Below are 14,896 nucleotides of genomic sequence, written 5' to 3'. Positions count from 1 at the left end.
CAAATATATACTCGAATATATATGGTTACTTGTAAATTACAGTATCTTCTTATCATCATTATCTGTCTTATTTCCTATAACCTTCTTAGTCTTATGCAATGCTTCCCATATAATACCACCAAAGACAATAGAAATACCAGCCCATTGTATTAAATTGACCGACTTTTTGTAAACCGCAATGCTTAATAACATCGACATCATTTTTCTTGTCACTGTAATCATAACTAGAATAATTGAGCCAAAATATTCTAATGTGTAAAAGATGAAGATTTGTCCTATAGCCCCACAACATGAATAAGTTGTTAGATATTTTATAATGATAGGATCGTGTTCAATTAAGGTTAGCGCATTTTTGAATTGATTTCTATCAACCAAAATCAAATACAGGGTATTCCAGATAACTATAAATAGATTCAATGCAAACATTAAATGAGCACCAGAGATCAGCTCATGTTTTTTGGAGTTTTTATTCAATTTTAGCATCTTATCTTGTGTGGCATTTGTCAAACCGTCTAGAAATAAACTTAGTAGCAACATGGAGTAACCGTAGAAATGGGTTAAAATCATATTTTCCTCTAGTTCATCAGGCACCTTCATTGTTGGGCCAGTTTTTTTAGAGCCTAATGTGAAAACCATTACACCTAAAGTAACTAAGACTGCAACGATTTTCTTTTCATTTGCAATTGTGGTCCTGTAAAGTAACATATGTACCATTAAAATTGGGATGATCTTGCATGATTTAGCCAACATAAATGTTAGATAATCAACATGTTGTAAACTGTATGAAGCGATAGGAGCCGACAATGCCTGTGTTACTGAAATAATTACGAAATATTTTTTATTATTCCAAATCAAATGGTATAACTGAACTAACGTGACATTGGATTTATACGATAAATACACAAACCCAATAACCATTGCCACGAAAGCTTGGGAGATAGCGATGATATTTGGAGATTTGAATTGTTCATTAGATTGAGGCCAATGTATTGTGTTCAATGGTTCCTGAACCAATGCCCAGGTCAAAAAACTGCAATAAATACCCACTGCACAAAACAACAATTTCCCCACACTGAAATCACCATTTGCAGTATCATTTTGCTCCACTATATCAGCTTCCGATTGCTTAGCCATCATAGACCTTGATTCAGGAACAGCCTTGGAAAGAACCTTTTTTGATAATTTGTGCACCGCCATACGGAAACCAATTTATATATGTATATGTATATATGCGTGTCTGCGTGTGAAGTCGTATATTGTCACCTTCATGGGAAGTTCTCAAAGCACCCGCAAGGACATTCACAACAATATCGTTACTTAATAACACTAGTTTTATCGATATATACAAGCAATGTCTGTTGATAAAACCGTATTCTAACGTTAGTTTTGTTCACTTTTCTTACTTTTGCAGTGAAACATTTTCGAAAAACGCGCAGAAATCTGCGCACAATGCCGGAAATGACGAATCGAGATGGCGATGAGCTGGACGATGAGCTCAAATGCAAGACGATGTTATCGACGTGTCAGCACTGTTTCTCGAGAAGCGTTTGTTGCGGTGACTATGTGTTGGTTTTGAAAGATGAACACTCATCACACACCGGCCATGCCGGTGTCCCGGTCCTGTGGAGTGTGAAAGCAGCATACTATGTCGTCCTGTGTTGGCGCAGGTCTGCATCTTGGACCCTGGCTCGTCTCTTATCATCTTGCACGGAATAAACCCCGGCGACGATTCCCAAAAAACACAAAAAAATTCCAAAAGAAAATTTTGACCACAAAATCGTGAATTGTTAAAGGATGAACAATGATTTAAGGAGTTGCAATTGATCCACTAGAGATATCAATTGTGGTCAGCAGCAGTGACTATCTGTCAATTTAATTTGGGCCTATATATAAAGTGAGTGTTTGATCCGTACCCGTTGCAAAACTGTTTTGAACCGTAGAAGGCTTATCACTATCCGGAGTTTTTCGTAATTGTTTAGACAACTTTGAACTGCTTGCAAGATGGGCGCTTATTCTCCGATCAATGCCACGTTTGGTGTCCGTTTCGCTCAGATTTTGGAAACTGACACAGATTTCATCAAATACCACTTGAAATTGAACAGAAAACTGATCAAGTTAAGACATATTCTGCATGTCGTGAACAAAGACACAAAACATTATCAAAAGGGTCTAACTAAAATAAACAATGGCACCACTTTCAGTTCTAGTTATTACGATAATAAAAACAAACTAGTAGGCACTTATTTCTTATTATCGATTGAAAGAGATCTTTCGTACATCGAATTATTGAAATTGAGAGCAAGAAATAGAGGCAAATTTTTCAAAAATGAATTAAAGATTATTAGAACAAGATTGAGAAAAGTGTTGAAATTAAGCCACATTTTAATCAATGAAATTACCATCAACGAACAAAATTGGATAACTCGTTTACAATATTTGATTTATTCAAAATTAGTGAACGTTGAATTTTTATTGCTAGGTAAGAAAACTAAGAAGAAGAAAAGTGAATTAATCGCGAATGAATTGTCATGTGTATTCGAAGGTTTGAATCTATTGAAAAATAAAAAAATATTAGATTTGTCTGTTGTTGAAGAGATCAAATCGAAATATAATTATTACTTAAAGCAATATGCAGGTAATATTTTCTCTACAGTCGATTTGAATAATTTTATGATAAATACAATTTCAAAAATCCAAAAATTCGAATCAAACACAGAGAACGGTTTCACTTCAATTCTGTTTAGTCATGGATATAAACCAGTCTTGTTAAAAGAGGAGGCTCCGTCAAAAAATAATTCAGGAGAAAACGAAATCCACTGGATTGATTTCGTAACAAAAGTTAATGATGAAGAAATTTTCCAACTAATTAATGATGCCAACAATTCAAAAATTAAATCAATTGATGATTACGATAGTAAATTGCTGAAATGGAACGATATATTGAATAAACAAGAGACAAATATTGCATTCAAACAGCATGATGAAGATAATATGGACACTGACGTTTTAGAAAATGAACAAATTCTGTTGGCTTATATCAAATACAACGTGCTAATGACTTCAGTTTCTCGTGATAATATGGTATTTGAATCCTTATTGAAACAGTGGAACATAATTACTTCAAACAAGTCAGTGGCTACTTCCAAAAAACTAAATAAATACAAAGAAATTGAAAGAATAGTTAAAAATCTAACTAAATTTATCAAAGATTTAATGGAATTACCAGGTGTTTTCTCTTCGGAAAATTTAATGAATCAATTAGAACTTTTGAAAACTTATTATAACGTCTCATTGACTTCAAGATGTTTAGGTGACTTGTATCAATCAAAACATGACTATTTACAAGCATTATCTTTGAACATCAACGCTTTAAAAGAATTAGAAAATAATCTAACAGAATTAAACGATACAGATTTAGAAAAGTTGTTATTACCATCTGAATTAATAAATTCTAATAAAGTTTCAAATTTAAGAAATTCGATCAAATCCTCTTGGAACAACATCATCGCATTAGCTGAATACGATAAGCACATGAATAAGAATCAAAATAGATGGGCTGTTACCAATGATAAATACAATTTATCTCTTATTGAAAGAATAGATGATGGTGTTAAATATATCCATCCAAAATACATCAAATTGAATAATCTATTCCCTCTAAGACCAGTAATTAGACCAGTTCCTAGCAAACCTACTCTATTTGATTTAGCATTTAATTACATAGAATACGAACAAGATTCAAACAACAACACCGAGGAAACTTCAACTTCAGCTTCCACATCCCCAGAAGAACCAGAAACAGCAAAGGCAGAAGAAGTCTCCACAAAGAAGAGTGGCTTCTTAGGTCTTTTCAGACGTTAAAGGTAAGAAAAAAACAACACAAAACCAAACAAGTAGTATATACATCTTAAATAAATAATTGTATATTAACCAACTCATTTATCACAATCGTTATACGCATAGTCTTTTTAACTGATTCTATGTCTTTTAATTAAATCATCAGAGATCTTCAATAATTATTACCATCATTTTTTTAAAAAGCATAGTACATAAAATAAGGATACCTATTCATCAGAATAATATAGTAATGATTTAAAAATAATATATTAAAACTCATTTTATGACTTCTATAATAAATTCAATAAATTATATTGAACTATACATAATATGCATTTAAGAATACAATGATCGGTTTACCGTTTAAAAGATGTCATTGTTGGGTATGTCTTGATGATTCAGACTTTGATTCTACTTGGATTATTCATCAGTGCGGATGTCAGTTACAAATTCACAAGAAATGCTACTTCAAATGGCTTTATAGTTTGAATAAGGAACATATTTCTCAACAGTTAAGGAATAGAAGCAATGGTTTGATTTCGGAAGAGACTCTCTATAAACGACTTTGTTACTTATTCGATGGACATAGGGATTTTTATAGGAATATTTCTTTTGTCGAAAATATAGTCGGGATACCTATTATTGGAATTCCTTGCTTTACATTCATATGCATACCAATGATCTTTAGTTTTGAAACATTAGGTGTGAATTGTTTCTCAAAAATGATAACAGAGTACCCTTTGCCACCACCTATTACAAGCGTCTATTGTCCTCAATGCAAAAAGTATATTAAGAAAAGTGACTTAGATATAACATCAGATTCAATTATACTGAAACTATCCTACTGGGGAAAAAAACTAATTAGATGGGGAATTTCACTCGTTGCTATATCACTTCCAATAGTAAATCTAGGGAAACTATGGTTTCAACTTGGATTATGGCAATTACGGCAAGTCTTTCCAGAAGAAATATTAACTGCGTTATGTGATATTAGTACAACAAAAGCTTTAGATGTTTATGGAGGTACTGTAAATGGAATTCTTAGCGTACCTAGTTCTTCCAAAATTGTAATATTTGGATTCCCACTATATTTATTAGGCCTAGCTGGTGATTACGATCTTTTTAATCGATTACGATGGTTAGCACCAGTAGTCGCATTGAAATTAAAAGTTTCTAATGATCAAAGCCTTAATATAGCTAGAACATGTATAAACATTTCATATGGTTTTATATCGCTCCATAGTTACATTATAAAACCGCTGCAAAATAAGTATTATTATAAAATGGTGAAAGATGCGAAACCCTATTACTTACATGACAATGAGGATTCTGAAGGCGATACAATTTTAGACAGCTATAGAGGCAAATATGGCAACATACTAATTTCAACAAGAATATTTGATGTATTTATCGAAGCAACATTATGGCCATTATTAGGAAGAATTGTTGGTGAAAAAATATTTTGTGGCTTCATTTGGTTACAAAATAATTCTTATGTTACCTATCAACCAGATGCTTCACCTAATTCCCTTAGTATGATATTTAATTTTGCTGGTATGGGGATAGTATCATTAGCTAATCAAGTTTTCAAGGGCTATGTAACTAGATTAAGAGTTCAGGAACTTAAAGAATTACAAAGAAATACCATGCAATTGGATGACTAATGTTATGATCATATATGCATTTGTAATTATCATTTAATATTGTTCATTTATATTTACATATAATAAATTATGATATTATATATCTTTCTCTCTATTATAAAAATTGGTTGATATTAATTTAAGAAGCTCACTAGTGTTAAAAGTTACTTTAGAATCAAATAAATGCCATTGTGAAACTTTTACACCTACTTGGCAATTTAAAAGATCAAAAAAAGCAAAAGAATCTACCATATTATGGTAAAGTTTTGTAGATCCTTTGTGCTTGTCACTCATCTTAATTGTGAAATGCTTACCATTAACAGTTGAAATTTTAAAATTAATATCTGGGAATTTTGGACCACTAGATCCAAACACCTTTATTGTTAATTCGCCCAACTTCTCGCCTTCAATGCTTTTTAGCACACCAGCTTCATATAACTGCCTTGTACTCCATTTAAATTTCAATCCTCGTTGACTACTTTGATCTCTTACTTGTGTTTTCTTGTAAACATCTTTAATAGAATCAAATGTTCCTTTACTTGAGGAAGTAAAGTTTTTAGAAGCACAGAATTTATCAAGGATTTGTTGAATTAACGTTTTAATAAATTGAACATCTTTGTTAATTTGAACATTAAACTCATTTAATTGGTTCAACGTAATCTTTGTTACTTCAAGTTCACCTTGAATATATTCAACAGTATAGTTAGGATCTTTAATGACTGCAGCAATGTCATTTAACACATCTTGTAAATAATTCTCTGAAGAATTTAAAATACCATGATTTTCTAACTCATTTATTAGAGTTAACGCCAAGTTTTTCAAACTGAAATATTTAGGAGATTCTAAATCTTGAACTATATCATCAGAATAAACTGTTGGATGAGAAACGATAAAATCATGAAAGACTGGTTCATCACGAGGTAAAACCGTACTTACCGCTAAATCATAAAGGTTCGTATCCACTTCTTCAACTTGCATCATATAAATCAATGCTCTTTTAACCTGTTCATAAATTCCTTTCATTTTATCATCGTTTGCCAAAAATCTGTAAGACGATGTATTCAATTCTAATAATAATCTTCCAGATCTTAATTCTTTGATTTCATCTCTACATTGGTTTAACGCATCTAAAATAATATCATCACTTGGGAAAAACTTGGAATAATCTTGGAACATTTTACTTATACTAAAAACTTTGTCTGTTAGAATCTCTAACTTTGGTCTTGAAGATAACATATCTTCATAAATTAGGTGATCATATTCAAGCGTATACGATTTATCAAGCATTAGACTTCGTAGTAAATCTTGCAGGAACGGCTTAATTTCAGCAGAATATTGATTAAGTGGTTCATAAAATCCACTAAATGTTTCTAAATAAAATACAGTTGATAGTGATTTCAACAGAACTTCAATTTTGACATCAAGTGACTCCTGGAATCTAGTGTTAAAACCATAATAATTGTTATTTCTTAGGTATTCTGAACAGAAAGCATTTATTAAAACTTTAGAAATCATTTTTAGAACTTCTCTACTATCTTCGTTAGTACTTGAGGCAATTGAATATAGTTTCGTGCACATATATTTGATTTCATGAGGAATGTCTTCACTCTTAGAGGAAAATATTTCTGCTATTAGTTCAACTGCATGCCATATACTGCTCAAGTTCGAGATAAATTTATTAGAAGTCTCTGAGTCTTCGATAGCAAATGCTTCAGTTGGAGACTCAGTTAAATGAATATTTCTATAAATTTCAATGGGATCGCTCGTAAACTCTACTTCTTCATTTTTGAGGAAGTCAAGTACTGGAATGAATAATCTAATCAATTCTGGGTATTCCCTTCTCAAGAAATTTGATAACAATTCTTGCCAAAATAAGTTGTCAGAATTTAAAAATTCAACTAACGAAGAGCATTCTGATAAGTTTTGTTGAGCAATAGCTACGATCAATTTCATGAAATATACCTTTTCCCTTTGTCCCATTCGTTGATTAACAGTGCTATATGAAACGTAAATATTCATTTTAGCAAATTCAGGCTCCCAAATATACATGTCTTTCCAATAATTAGGTTCAACCTGAAGTAAATAAAATAATTTTTCGAAGGAACCATATTTTAAAGTGGGAGTTTGAACATTAGATAGTTTATTCACTAGCGAGTGATCAATATCAAACCTGCTGAGGACTTCTGCCATCTCCATTTGTTGTTTCATATCCTTTTCCAACTTTTCTTTTTTCATATTTGCTGAATCTAAAGCTGCTTGGTTACTTTCAAGTTTATTTTGAAGATCTTCAACATTTGGCATATCATTTAATAAATGTACAAATTTTTTGACACTCCATAAAGACGGATTTGGTGAATTCATCAGATCTCTAAAAGCCGACCTTTGATTAAACATACGTATCCAGCTTTGTATTTTAATTATTGAAATGGAATGCTTCCCAAAGTACGAGTTTCTATTATTTAATTCGCTTCTTACAATAGAACCTCTAATATAACTTTGAAATTGATCTATATTTTTCGATTCGACGACGTCATCAACTAAGTCTAGGGCATATCTGACTAAGATACCTCTAATATATCCTTGTAATACGTTTGTAGAAGGAGAGTAAACGTTTGCTGTTTTAATACTATTCTTAATTCCTAATCTGATAAAATTTGCTTTAATTAAACCAACTATAGAGTTATTCAGAGTAACATTCAATTTAGCTTTGTTCTTGACGTTCAATAACTTTCTTCGTATTAAAGAGCCCTTACAGAGAGATTGAAAGTTTAACTCTAAATTCTCATAGCTTTGATGTAATGTGCTGGTGTAGTTATCTAATTCTTTACGCATTAGTAATGCCTTGAGGACTGATTGAATTTGAATCAAATTTTCTTCGTAAGCATTTTCCATGAATATAGTAGGGGCAATATCCTTTCTTATTTTATTCCCCTTTATATTAGCTTGAAGGATTGTTAATGGAGCCTTAGTGATACTTAAAATTTGTAATCGAGCTTTTGCCATTTCTCTATGAGATAAACCTTTACTGTAATTTTGCACTAACATAATAGAAGATTCATGCCTATAACATTTAATTCTTAGTTTATCCAATTTATTTCTAATACGTTCACCCTTAACATACGCTTGCAATTGAATGATCTCACCTGTACTAGTTTGAGCTACCCTAACATCCTTAGTAGTTGCAAACTCATTTCTAGATGAATATCCTCTAATTTTGGATTGAAAGTTTAATATATCATCTTCATAGAAGTTAGCCAATCTGATTCTTAATGCTAAACTGAATCTTGTATTCACTCCCCTACAAGCGCTCTGTATTTCTATTAATTTATCCAAGAAGTCATTCTCTGACATAACAGTTCTCTTACGAGGGGAATAACGAGAAGGACTATAAGCATAAGTTTGATAATATTCCAGGTTTTGTTCCCTTTGTTGACTTCTTCTTAGAAAAAATTCTGAACTCACGTTATGATATCTTGATATACTGGGTGAGTGATATGATAAACTGGACATTTTTAGTTCATTATATTTCAGATGCGGAGAGGCAATAGTATTATTATCAACTCGTGAATCATACAAACCTCTGTAATTCGAATATGTAAATTCCGTATCTTCATTTCGTACTGGTGATATTTGATTTGCCATGTGCGTTTCTTCTACTGGTGTTTGATATGAAATTTCTTTTGGAATTTCTTTTATAGGAGTGACAGCAACATCATTAAGATATCTCTTTGGAGAAGAATAAATATCAAAATTTTGGATTAGAGCCTGTTTATCTAGGTTGTCTGCTTTTCTTTTGGGAGATGCCGTTGGGCTAGTAGCTAAAGATTTGAAGTTACGTATTTTTGGCCAAGTTCTTTTACATTTGTTAATATCATCTTTTGAAAAAGAGACTTGGTTCGTTAAATTCTGTAACATTGGTGTATCTGTTGGCCACTTTTTGTTTATAATGCTAATCATAATATTTAATGTCTCAAAGACCTGAGGAAGATCTTTCTTATTGTATAAATCCTGCAATTCAAATCTGAAGGAATCTGGGACGCCGACGTGGTCAACTAATGAAAAAAAACCATTAATATTCTGAGTATGTTTGAATTGCAACTTGTCTGAAGATGGGAATATACTTTTTATAAGGTTAGGATTAATTTTTGTGCTAGAGTGGCCAAAAAAAACACCGTCTCTGAGACTATCTCCAGTAGCTAATTCGATAGCTGGAGGCAAAGTTTCTCCAATTACTGATTCTATCCATTGCTTAATTTCTTCCACTCTACATAGAAAATCATAGTATTTCAATTGTTCGGCGTTCAAGGAACTGTTATCTATCTTGGCAGCAACAGTTGTAGGTGTGACTCTAGGTTCTTTAATTTTTAACACATGCCCTGACTTTTTAAATGGTGGTAAATTTTCTTTGGAATTTTCAATATCCATTTGTGATTTGTTACTAAATTTTGATACGGCATCTTTAAAGTTACTATTTATTGAAGGTCTCTTTGTACTATTCGATGCGTTAATTTTTGCTGGCGACAGCGGTTTTAGAATAATATCATCTTGAACATCGACATTATTGACATATCTATCAATGAATGAATTTCTTGAGCCTCTAGTAGGTGAACTGAATGGCATATTCGACAATCTTTCTCACCAGTTAAATTTTTAATGTTCAATGTTTAAATTTTTGAGTCTGGAAACTTAGAATTAGAAAAGGCTAATAATTAATAATGCTATCTTTAAATATGTCGATAGATGTAGCTGGCAATAAAAATTTCGACTGTAGAGAAGTTATAAAACGTGAATATAATTATGAAATATTCTATAATATTTGCATCCAAGGAAGTGGTTCTATGTATACAATTTCAATATCTTTGAATTTACTCCATTTCCTATTCGGGAAATTATGTAAATAATTCAAAGAATAAACAAAACATGGTAGCGACGTGATTATAACATTTCAGAAGCTCATCGAATGTTAGAATGTAATGCAAACAACGTTCTAAACTTTTTATACAATGCTGGTTCGAATATTTGGAATTATATGTAGAAATACAATGACTATATATGTGATGATACCTAGAGAACATAATTTTCTTTCAATTTCAAAACATCATTATCGAAGTAACTAAAATTTTGGAAATTGTAAGCGGAACTTCCATCACTATTTAAAGTGTACCCTTGACTATTAGTCGATTCAATTCCAGATTTGATCATTCCTAAATTACTAAAATTCTCTATCATTATATAATCTTTCGAGTCTGTATGAAATGTGCAACCTCTAAAATTTTCGATAATTACTTTTTGAAGAACCGTTGGTTCTAATGCGGCATGTTTGCGTTGAATATATATTTTACAATACACTAAATTATGAAACCGTAACTGTATCGAGTTATCTATTTTCTCCATGTTCACGATAATTACTGTATCCTCACAGTCGTTTATGAATATGTTCCCATTTTCGAAATATAATCTGTTCAGCACAATTACTGATTTTTTAATATTTTCAAAAAGTAATGAACTTTGATTTAATATTTTACTATCCCAATTTAGAGAAAGAGTGCAATTCTGTAAATAATTATATGTATTATTTTGCGGATGTATGAGTATATCTTTATTTGATTGCATTGATTTCAATGGAGATTGTTGTGATTGAGTATCCAATTCAGTTGGAACCGTCATTGAGTCATTTTCAAATTTAAAGTCTTCGATATCGAAGTCTAATTCCAAACTTTCATCATTTTCTATTAATTTAGTATCTATTTTATTTTCAAGGAAGTTATTTCTTTCTTATATGATTCAATTTCATAGTTTGATAATTTATTAGTTGAAGTTGATAACAAATTATTTAAATTTGTAATTTCTTTATTAAAATTTTGTTAGAAGCTTTAAATCTGTTGTCGAGTTGTCAATATCTGATATTTCTAATTTAGTTTTTTCAAATCAAATCTAAACTGCTCCATCTTTACTTTCCTTCAGACGTGAACCTAAGTTAGAGAAAATATATTATAATATTAAGTTACTATAAAATGGCTTAAAAATATATAAATATATAATATTATTGTAGGAAAGGGGAAAAATAAAAGATGTCAATTTAAAATATTGAATATTTTTTTAGAGCTTGAAAAAAAAAAAAAAATTTAGAAACATATGATGAAACTCATAATTCTGTAATTAAACAAGGCAAAAAAAGAGATTCTTTCATTATACAAAACTTGGTTTCGGTAAATCATTAGAATCTGGTAAACTTGTTGCGAATGAGGCACCTGCAAAATTTGAATTTGGAGGTATAACTGATGCAGGTTTCATTGCAAATTTGGAATTTGACTTTGTATTGAAATGAGAATTTGTGTATGAATATAAATTTGAATTCGGAAGTTGTTTAGGATGTGGATGCGGATGCATGTTTTTACCTTGGTAGGAATTTTGAGCTGGAGCATGTGATTGATTTTTTGACCTGTTCCTGTTCTTTGATTTGTTCATGTTCTTATTTTTCTTTGCTTGCTTATTCTTATTAGCACTGATTGGAGTCTGGATAGTTGTATTTGGACTTGATGTGATATAATTATTGAATAGCTGCTTTGTTTCTGTCAAAGATGACGATGCAGAAATAGGTGGAGTGATTGGTAATGTCATATTATTATTACCGTATGGATAAGATTTCATGAAAAGGTCAGATTTATCGCTCTGCTTGGCGAAATAATTCATAGAAAAAGATCCATCCAGCAGACTCTTTCCGTCATTATTACTGTTGTTATAATACATATCATTTCCGGCTCCTTTCACGTGGATGGGATGACTAAAATGCGACACTGAGCCATGACCCGATACAGTATGCACTGTTTGAATTTTCGTGCTATGACAATCATTCCTTTGCATTATATATAAGAGTTTATTGTTGTGTGTGTATATTTGTGTTTGTGTATGCACATACGTTGCTTTTCTTAATACTCTATACGTATAATAGGATACGTCTGTAAAATATTAAGTATTTCCCTACTTATATAGAAAGAAAATTAAAGGAAAAAAAAGGATTTACAATATCTCTCTTTTTGTGTTCGTTTTATCAAACGAAAAAGAGTCCTCTCTTCAACTAGAGAGAGAGAAAGAAAGGGAGGGGGGAACGAGATACGATAACACTCAAACAGCAGAAAAAGAAAGAAAAAAGACCTTAATTAGGTAATCTGTGTGTTGTACGTGGTATCTCCCCTCAACCCCTCGCGCCCCCACTCCGTTCTCCGCCTCTTTCTGCCACAGTCCCATTTCTCTTGCAGTTACCCGCCTATGCTGTTCTTGTTGCGCGGGACACACACCCACACCCCCCACTGTAGCAGCGGTTTACCCTCCCGAGTCTTAAGTTGCCGTAACATCCGATCATGTGGCCTGCGATATCTTGTTTTGGCGGAAAGGGTAGTCATGACATTCCCGACATTCTTGCTCTTCTTTACATTCCACACATTCTTCATGTATTACTGACACAAATAAAAATTAAAGGGCGCGGAGAGGAATATGAAGGGTAACATCAATACAATACATAGATATACCTATACACGTTGATAAAACGTTTACATAGGAAGTTTATAAACTAAATAGTCTTTAATGGATCTTCGTCTGTTTCGCTTACGATGTACTGAATGTTCTTATTACCGATCGATTCAGTGGCAGTTTTTAATGCTTTTAACATGCCTTTCCTAACATATCCACGTTCAGTATTAGTATGATTACATACAATTACAACTTTGCCCATTTCCTTGAATTTCAATATCTCATGGTGCGATAATTCACCGGTGAGAAATAAATCAATTTCTTGTACATTTTTGAGGCTTCTAAATACGCCCGATCCGCTACCTGCACATAATGCAACGTTAGATATTTTAATTGATTTGTAGTCACTGGTTAAGGATGCAATTTGAAGATGCTCAATGCCCAGGTTTTTTTTAAGACTAACAATTACTTCATTTAATGGCAAAGACTTTTCTAATTTCACCAATCTACCATATCCAATTGTTTCATTGTCTTCAACATTGGACACTCTTTCAATGGCAACATTACTACCAATCAATTCTTCTCTATCATCAACAATACTATTAACTAACCAATCATTAACACCGCCATTGACTGCGTCAACCGCGGTGTGTGGACAATAGACTGAAATGCCTTTTTGAATCAGTTTTATAGCATTTCCATGTTGTGTATTGCTATATGGCGTGATATTTTTCCAACTAGGGAAAATAAATGGATGATATGACAGTATCAAGTTACAATTATTCCTAATGGCTTCTTCAGCGACCGAACTAGTCAAATCAACGGTTAATAACACTTTGCACTGCTCATTCTTACTTTCGTCATTAGAGCAATCAATATGTAATCCGGTGTTATCCCATGCGTTGTCCGCATATTGTGGTGGGAATAATTTGGTGATTATACCAACCACTTCTTTCAATTGAACTCTAGTTAGCGCTCTACTCATTCTAGCGCCTGTCTAAGTGTGTCTCTCCAACTCACCCCCAATGTAAGCTCCCATTTGCCAACTCCATTAATCTGAAGTGCCTTGAGAGCTCTTTTCTTATATATTGTTTGAATTCAAAGTTGCTTACACATTAAAATTTTCGAGAACAGTGGTTTGCCAGTCGGTTTTTTTTCGGCATCTTTACGCTTGTTTCTTGCCATTTTTCATTTTTTCATACTGCCGTTACACCTTGCAATTTCAAATTCACACACATCTCACTCTGTGGCCTTTAAGAATTTGAGAAAAGGTTTGACAATCTCATTATAAATCAAAATGATAACGACGTCTATGATATAGGCATATAATATTTTAGCTTGCCTAAACCATAAGAGTAAGCAGGACAAACATACGCACGCACACGCACAAAACGCATATCATATCAAGAACATGTCTGTCGTTACAGTTGAACTGTTGAAAGAAAAGCTGAACAACGGGATCCCTGAGGTATACAATGTCATTGCCATCGACACTTCGGCAGGTTGTGGCCAATCTTTTGAAGTCGTGGTCATTAGCAATACATTCCAAGGAAAGAACAATCTGGCAAGAAGCCGTATGGTGAACAAGATTTTATGCGATGAGATTGCTCAAATTCATGCATTCGGTTGTAAATGCTATACAGAGGCTGAATGGTCAAAAATAGTTTTATGAGCCAACACACAAGATAAACAGAAAATTGCAACAAACTTGGGACTTTTTGTAGACTTATCTAATCTAAATATAATAGAATATAATGGAATAAGATACCAAATAACTAATGTCATCTACACACACAAACACACATGTATATATATATTATTGATTCAATACGTTCATTATACCATCGATGAAATGAAATACAGACAGAAAACACAGAGGAACTGGCGCACAAACACCTTCAAAATTCATAGATACTATTTTCAATTAGCGCTTTAACACTAATTTT

The 14,896-nt window shown here is 32.3% G+C and overlaps 8 protein-coding genes across 8 annotated transcripts; 3 read left to right on the top strand and 5 right to left on the bottom strand.

The window, feature by feature from the left end:
• Positions 1-36: 36 nt before the first annotated feature.
• On the bottom strand, positions 37-1,134 carry HUT1 (UDP-galactose transporter HUT1; the record flags this gene model as incomplete). The annotated part of the gene is made up of 1 exon (XM_003685377.1): positions 37-1,134. The coding sequence occupies one exon, from the start codon at positions 1,132-1,134 to the stop codon at positions 37-39; it is 1,098 nt and encodes a 365-aa protein (XP_003685425.1).
• Positions 1,135-2,001: 867 nt separating this feature from the next.
• Positions 2,002-3,861, top strand: SRP68 (signal recognition particle subunit SRP68; the record flags this gene model as incomplete). Its single annotated transcript, XM_003685376.1, has 1 exon — positions 2,002-3,861. One exon carries the CDS (start codon positions 2,002-2,004, stop codon positions 3,859-3,861), a length of 1,860 nt encoding a protein of 619 aa, XP_003685424.1.
• Positions 3,862-4,184: 323 nt separating this feature from the next.
• Positions 4,185-5,501, top strand: TPHA0D03540 (uncharacterized protein; the record flags this gene model as incomplete). Its single annotated transcript, XM_003685375.1, has 1 exon — positions 4,185-5,501. One exon carries the CDS (start codon positions 4,185-4,187, stop codon positions 5,499-5,501), a length of 1,317 nt encoding a protein of 438 aa, XP_003685423.1.
• Positions 5,502-5,576: 75 nt separating this feature from the next.
• IQG1 (Iqg1p) lies at positions 5,577-10,100 on the bottom strand (the record flags this gene model as incomplete). The annotated part of the gene is made up of 1 exon (XM_003685374.1): positions 5,577-10,100. One exon carries the CDS (start codon positions 10,098-10,100, stop codon positions 5,577-5,579), a length of 4,524 nt encoding a protein of 1,507 aa, XP_003685422.1.
• A 444-nt stretch (positions 10,101-10,544) lies between these two features.
• CIN2 (GTPase-activating protein CIN2) lies at positions 10,545-11,147 on the bottom strand (the record flags this gene model as incomplete). Its single annotated transcript, XM_003685373.1, has 1 exon — positions 10,545-11,147. One exon carries the CDS (start codon positions 11,145-11,147, stop codon positions 10,545-10,547), a length of 603 nt encoding a protein of 200 aa, XP_003685421.1.
• Positions 11,148-11,669: 522 nt separating this feature from the next.
• On the bottom strand, positions 11,670-12,344 carry TPHA0D03510 (uncharacterized protein; the record flags this gene model as incomplete). The annotated part of the gene is made up of 1 exon (XM_003685372.1): positions 11,670-12,344. The coding sequence occupies one exon, from the start codon at positions 12,342-12,344 to the stop codon at positions 11,670-11,672; it is 675 nt and encodes a 224-aa protein (XP_003685420.1).
• A 706-nt stretch (positions 12,345-13,050) lies between these two features.
• Positions 13,051-13,935, bottom strand: NIF3 (uncharacterized protein; the record flags this gene model as incomplete). Its single annotated transcript, XM_003685371.1, has 1 exon — positions 13,051-13,935. One exon carries the CDS (start codon positions 13,933-13,935, stop codon positions 13,051-13,053), a length of 885 nt encoding a protein of 294 aa, XP_003685419.1.
• Positions 13,936-14,361: 426 nt separating this feature from the next.
• Positions 14,362-14,622, top strand: BOL2 (Bol2p; the record flags this gene model as incomplete). Its single annotated transcript, XM_003685370.1, has 1 exon — positions 14,362-14,622. One exon carries the CDS (start codon positions 14,362-14,364, stop codon positions 14,620-14,622), a length of 261 nt encoding a protein of 86 aa, XP_003685418.1.
• Positions 14,623-14,896: the final 274 nt, after the last annotated feature.

This window comes from Tetrapisispora phaffii, chromosome 4 (assembly GCF_000236905.1).
Source record: "Tetrapisispora phaffii CBS 4417 chromosome 4, complete genome".
NCBI lineage: Eukaryota > Fungi > Ascomycota > Saccharomycetes > Saccharomycetales > Saccharomycetaceae > Tetrapisispora > Tetrapisispora phaffii.
Note: the sequence above shows the minus strand (reverse complement) of the source record. Positions and strands in the feature narration are given on the sequence as shown.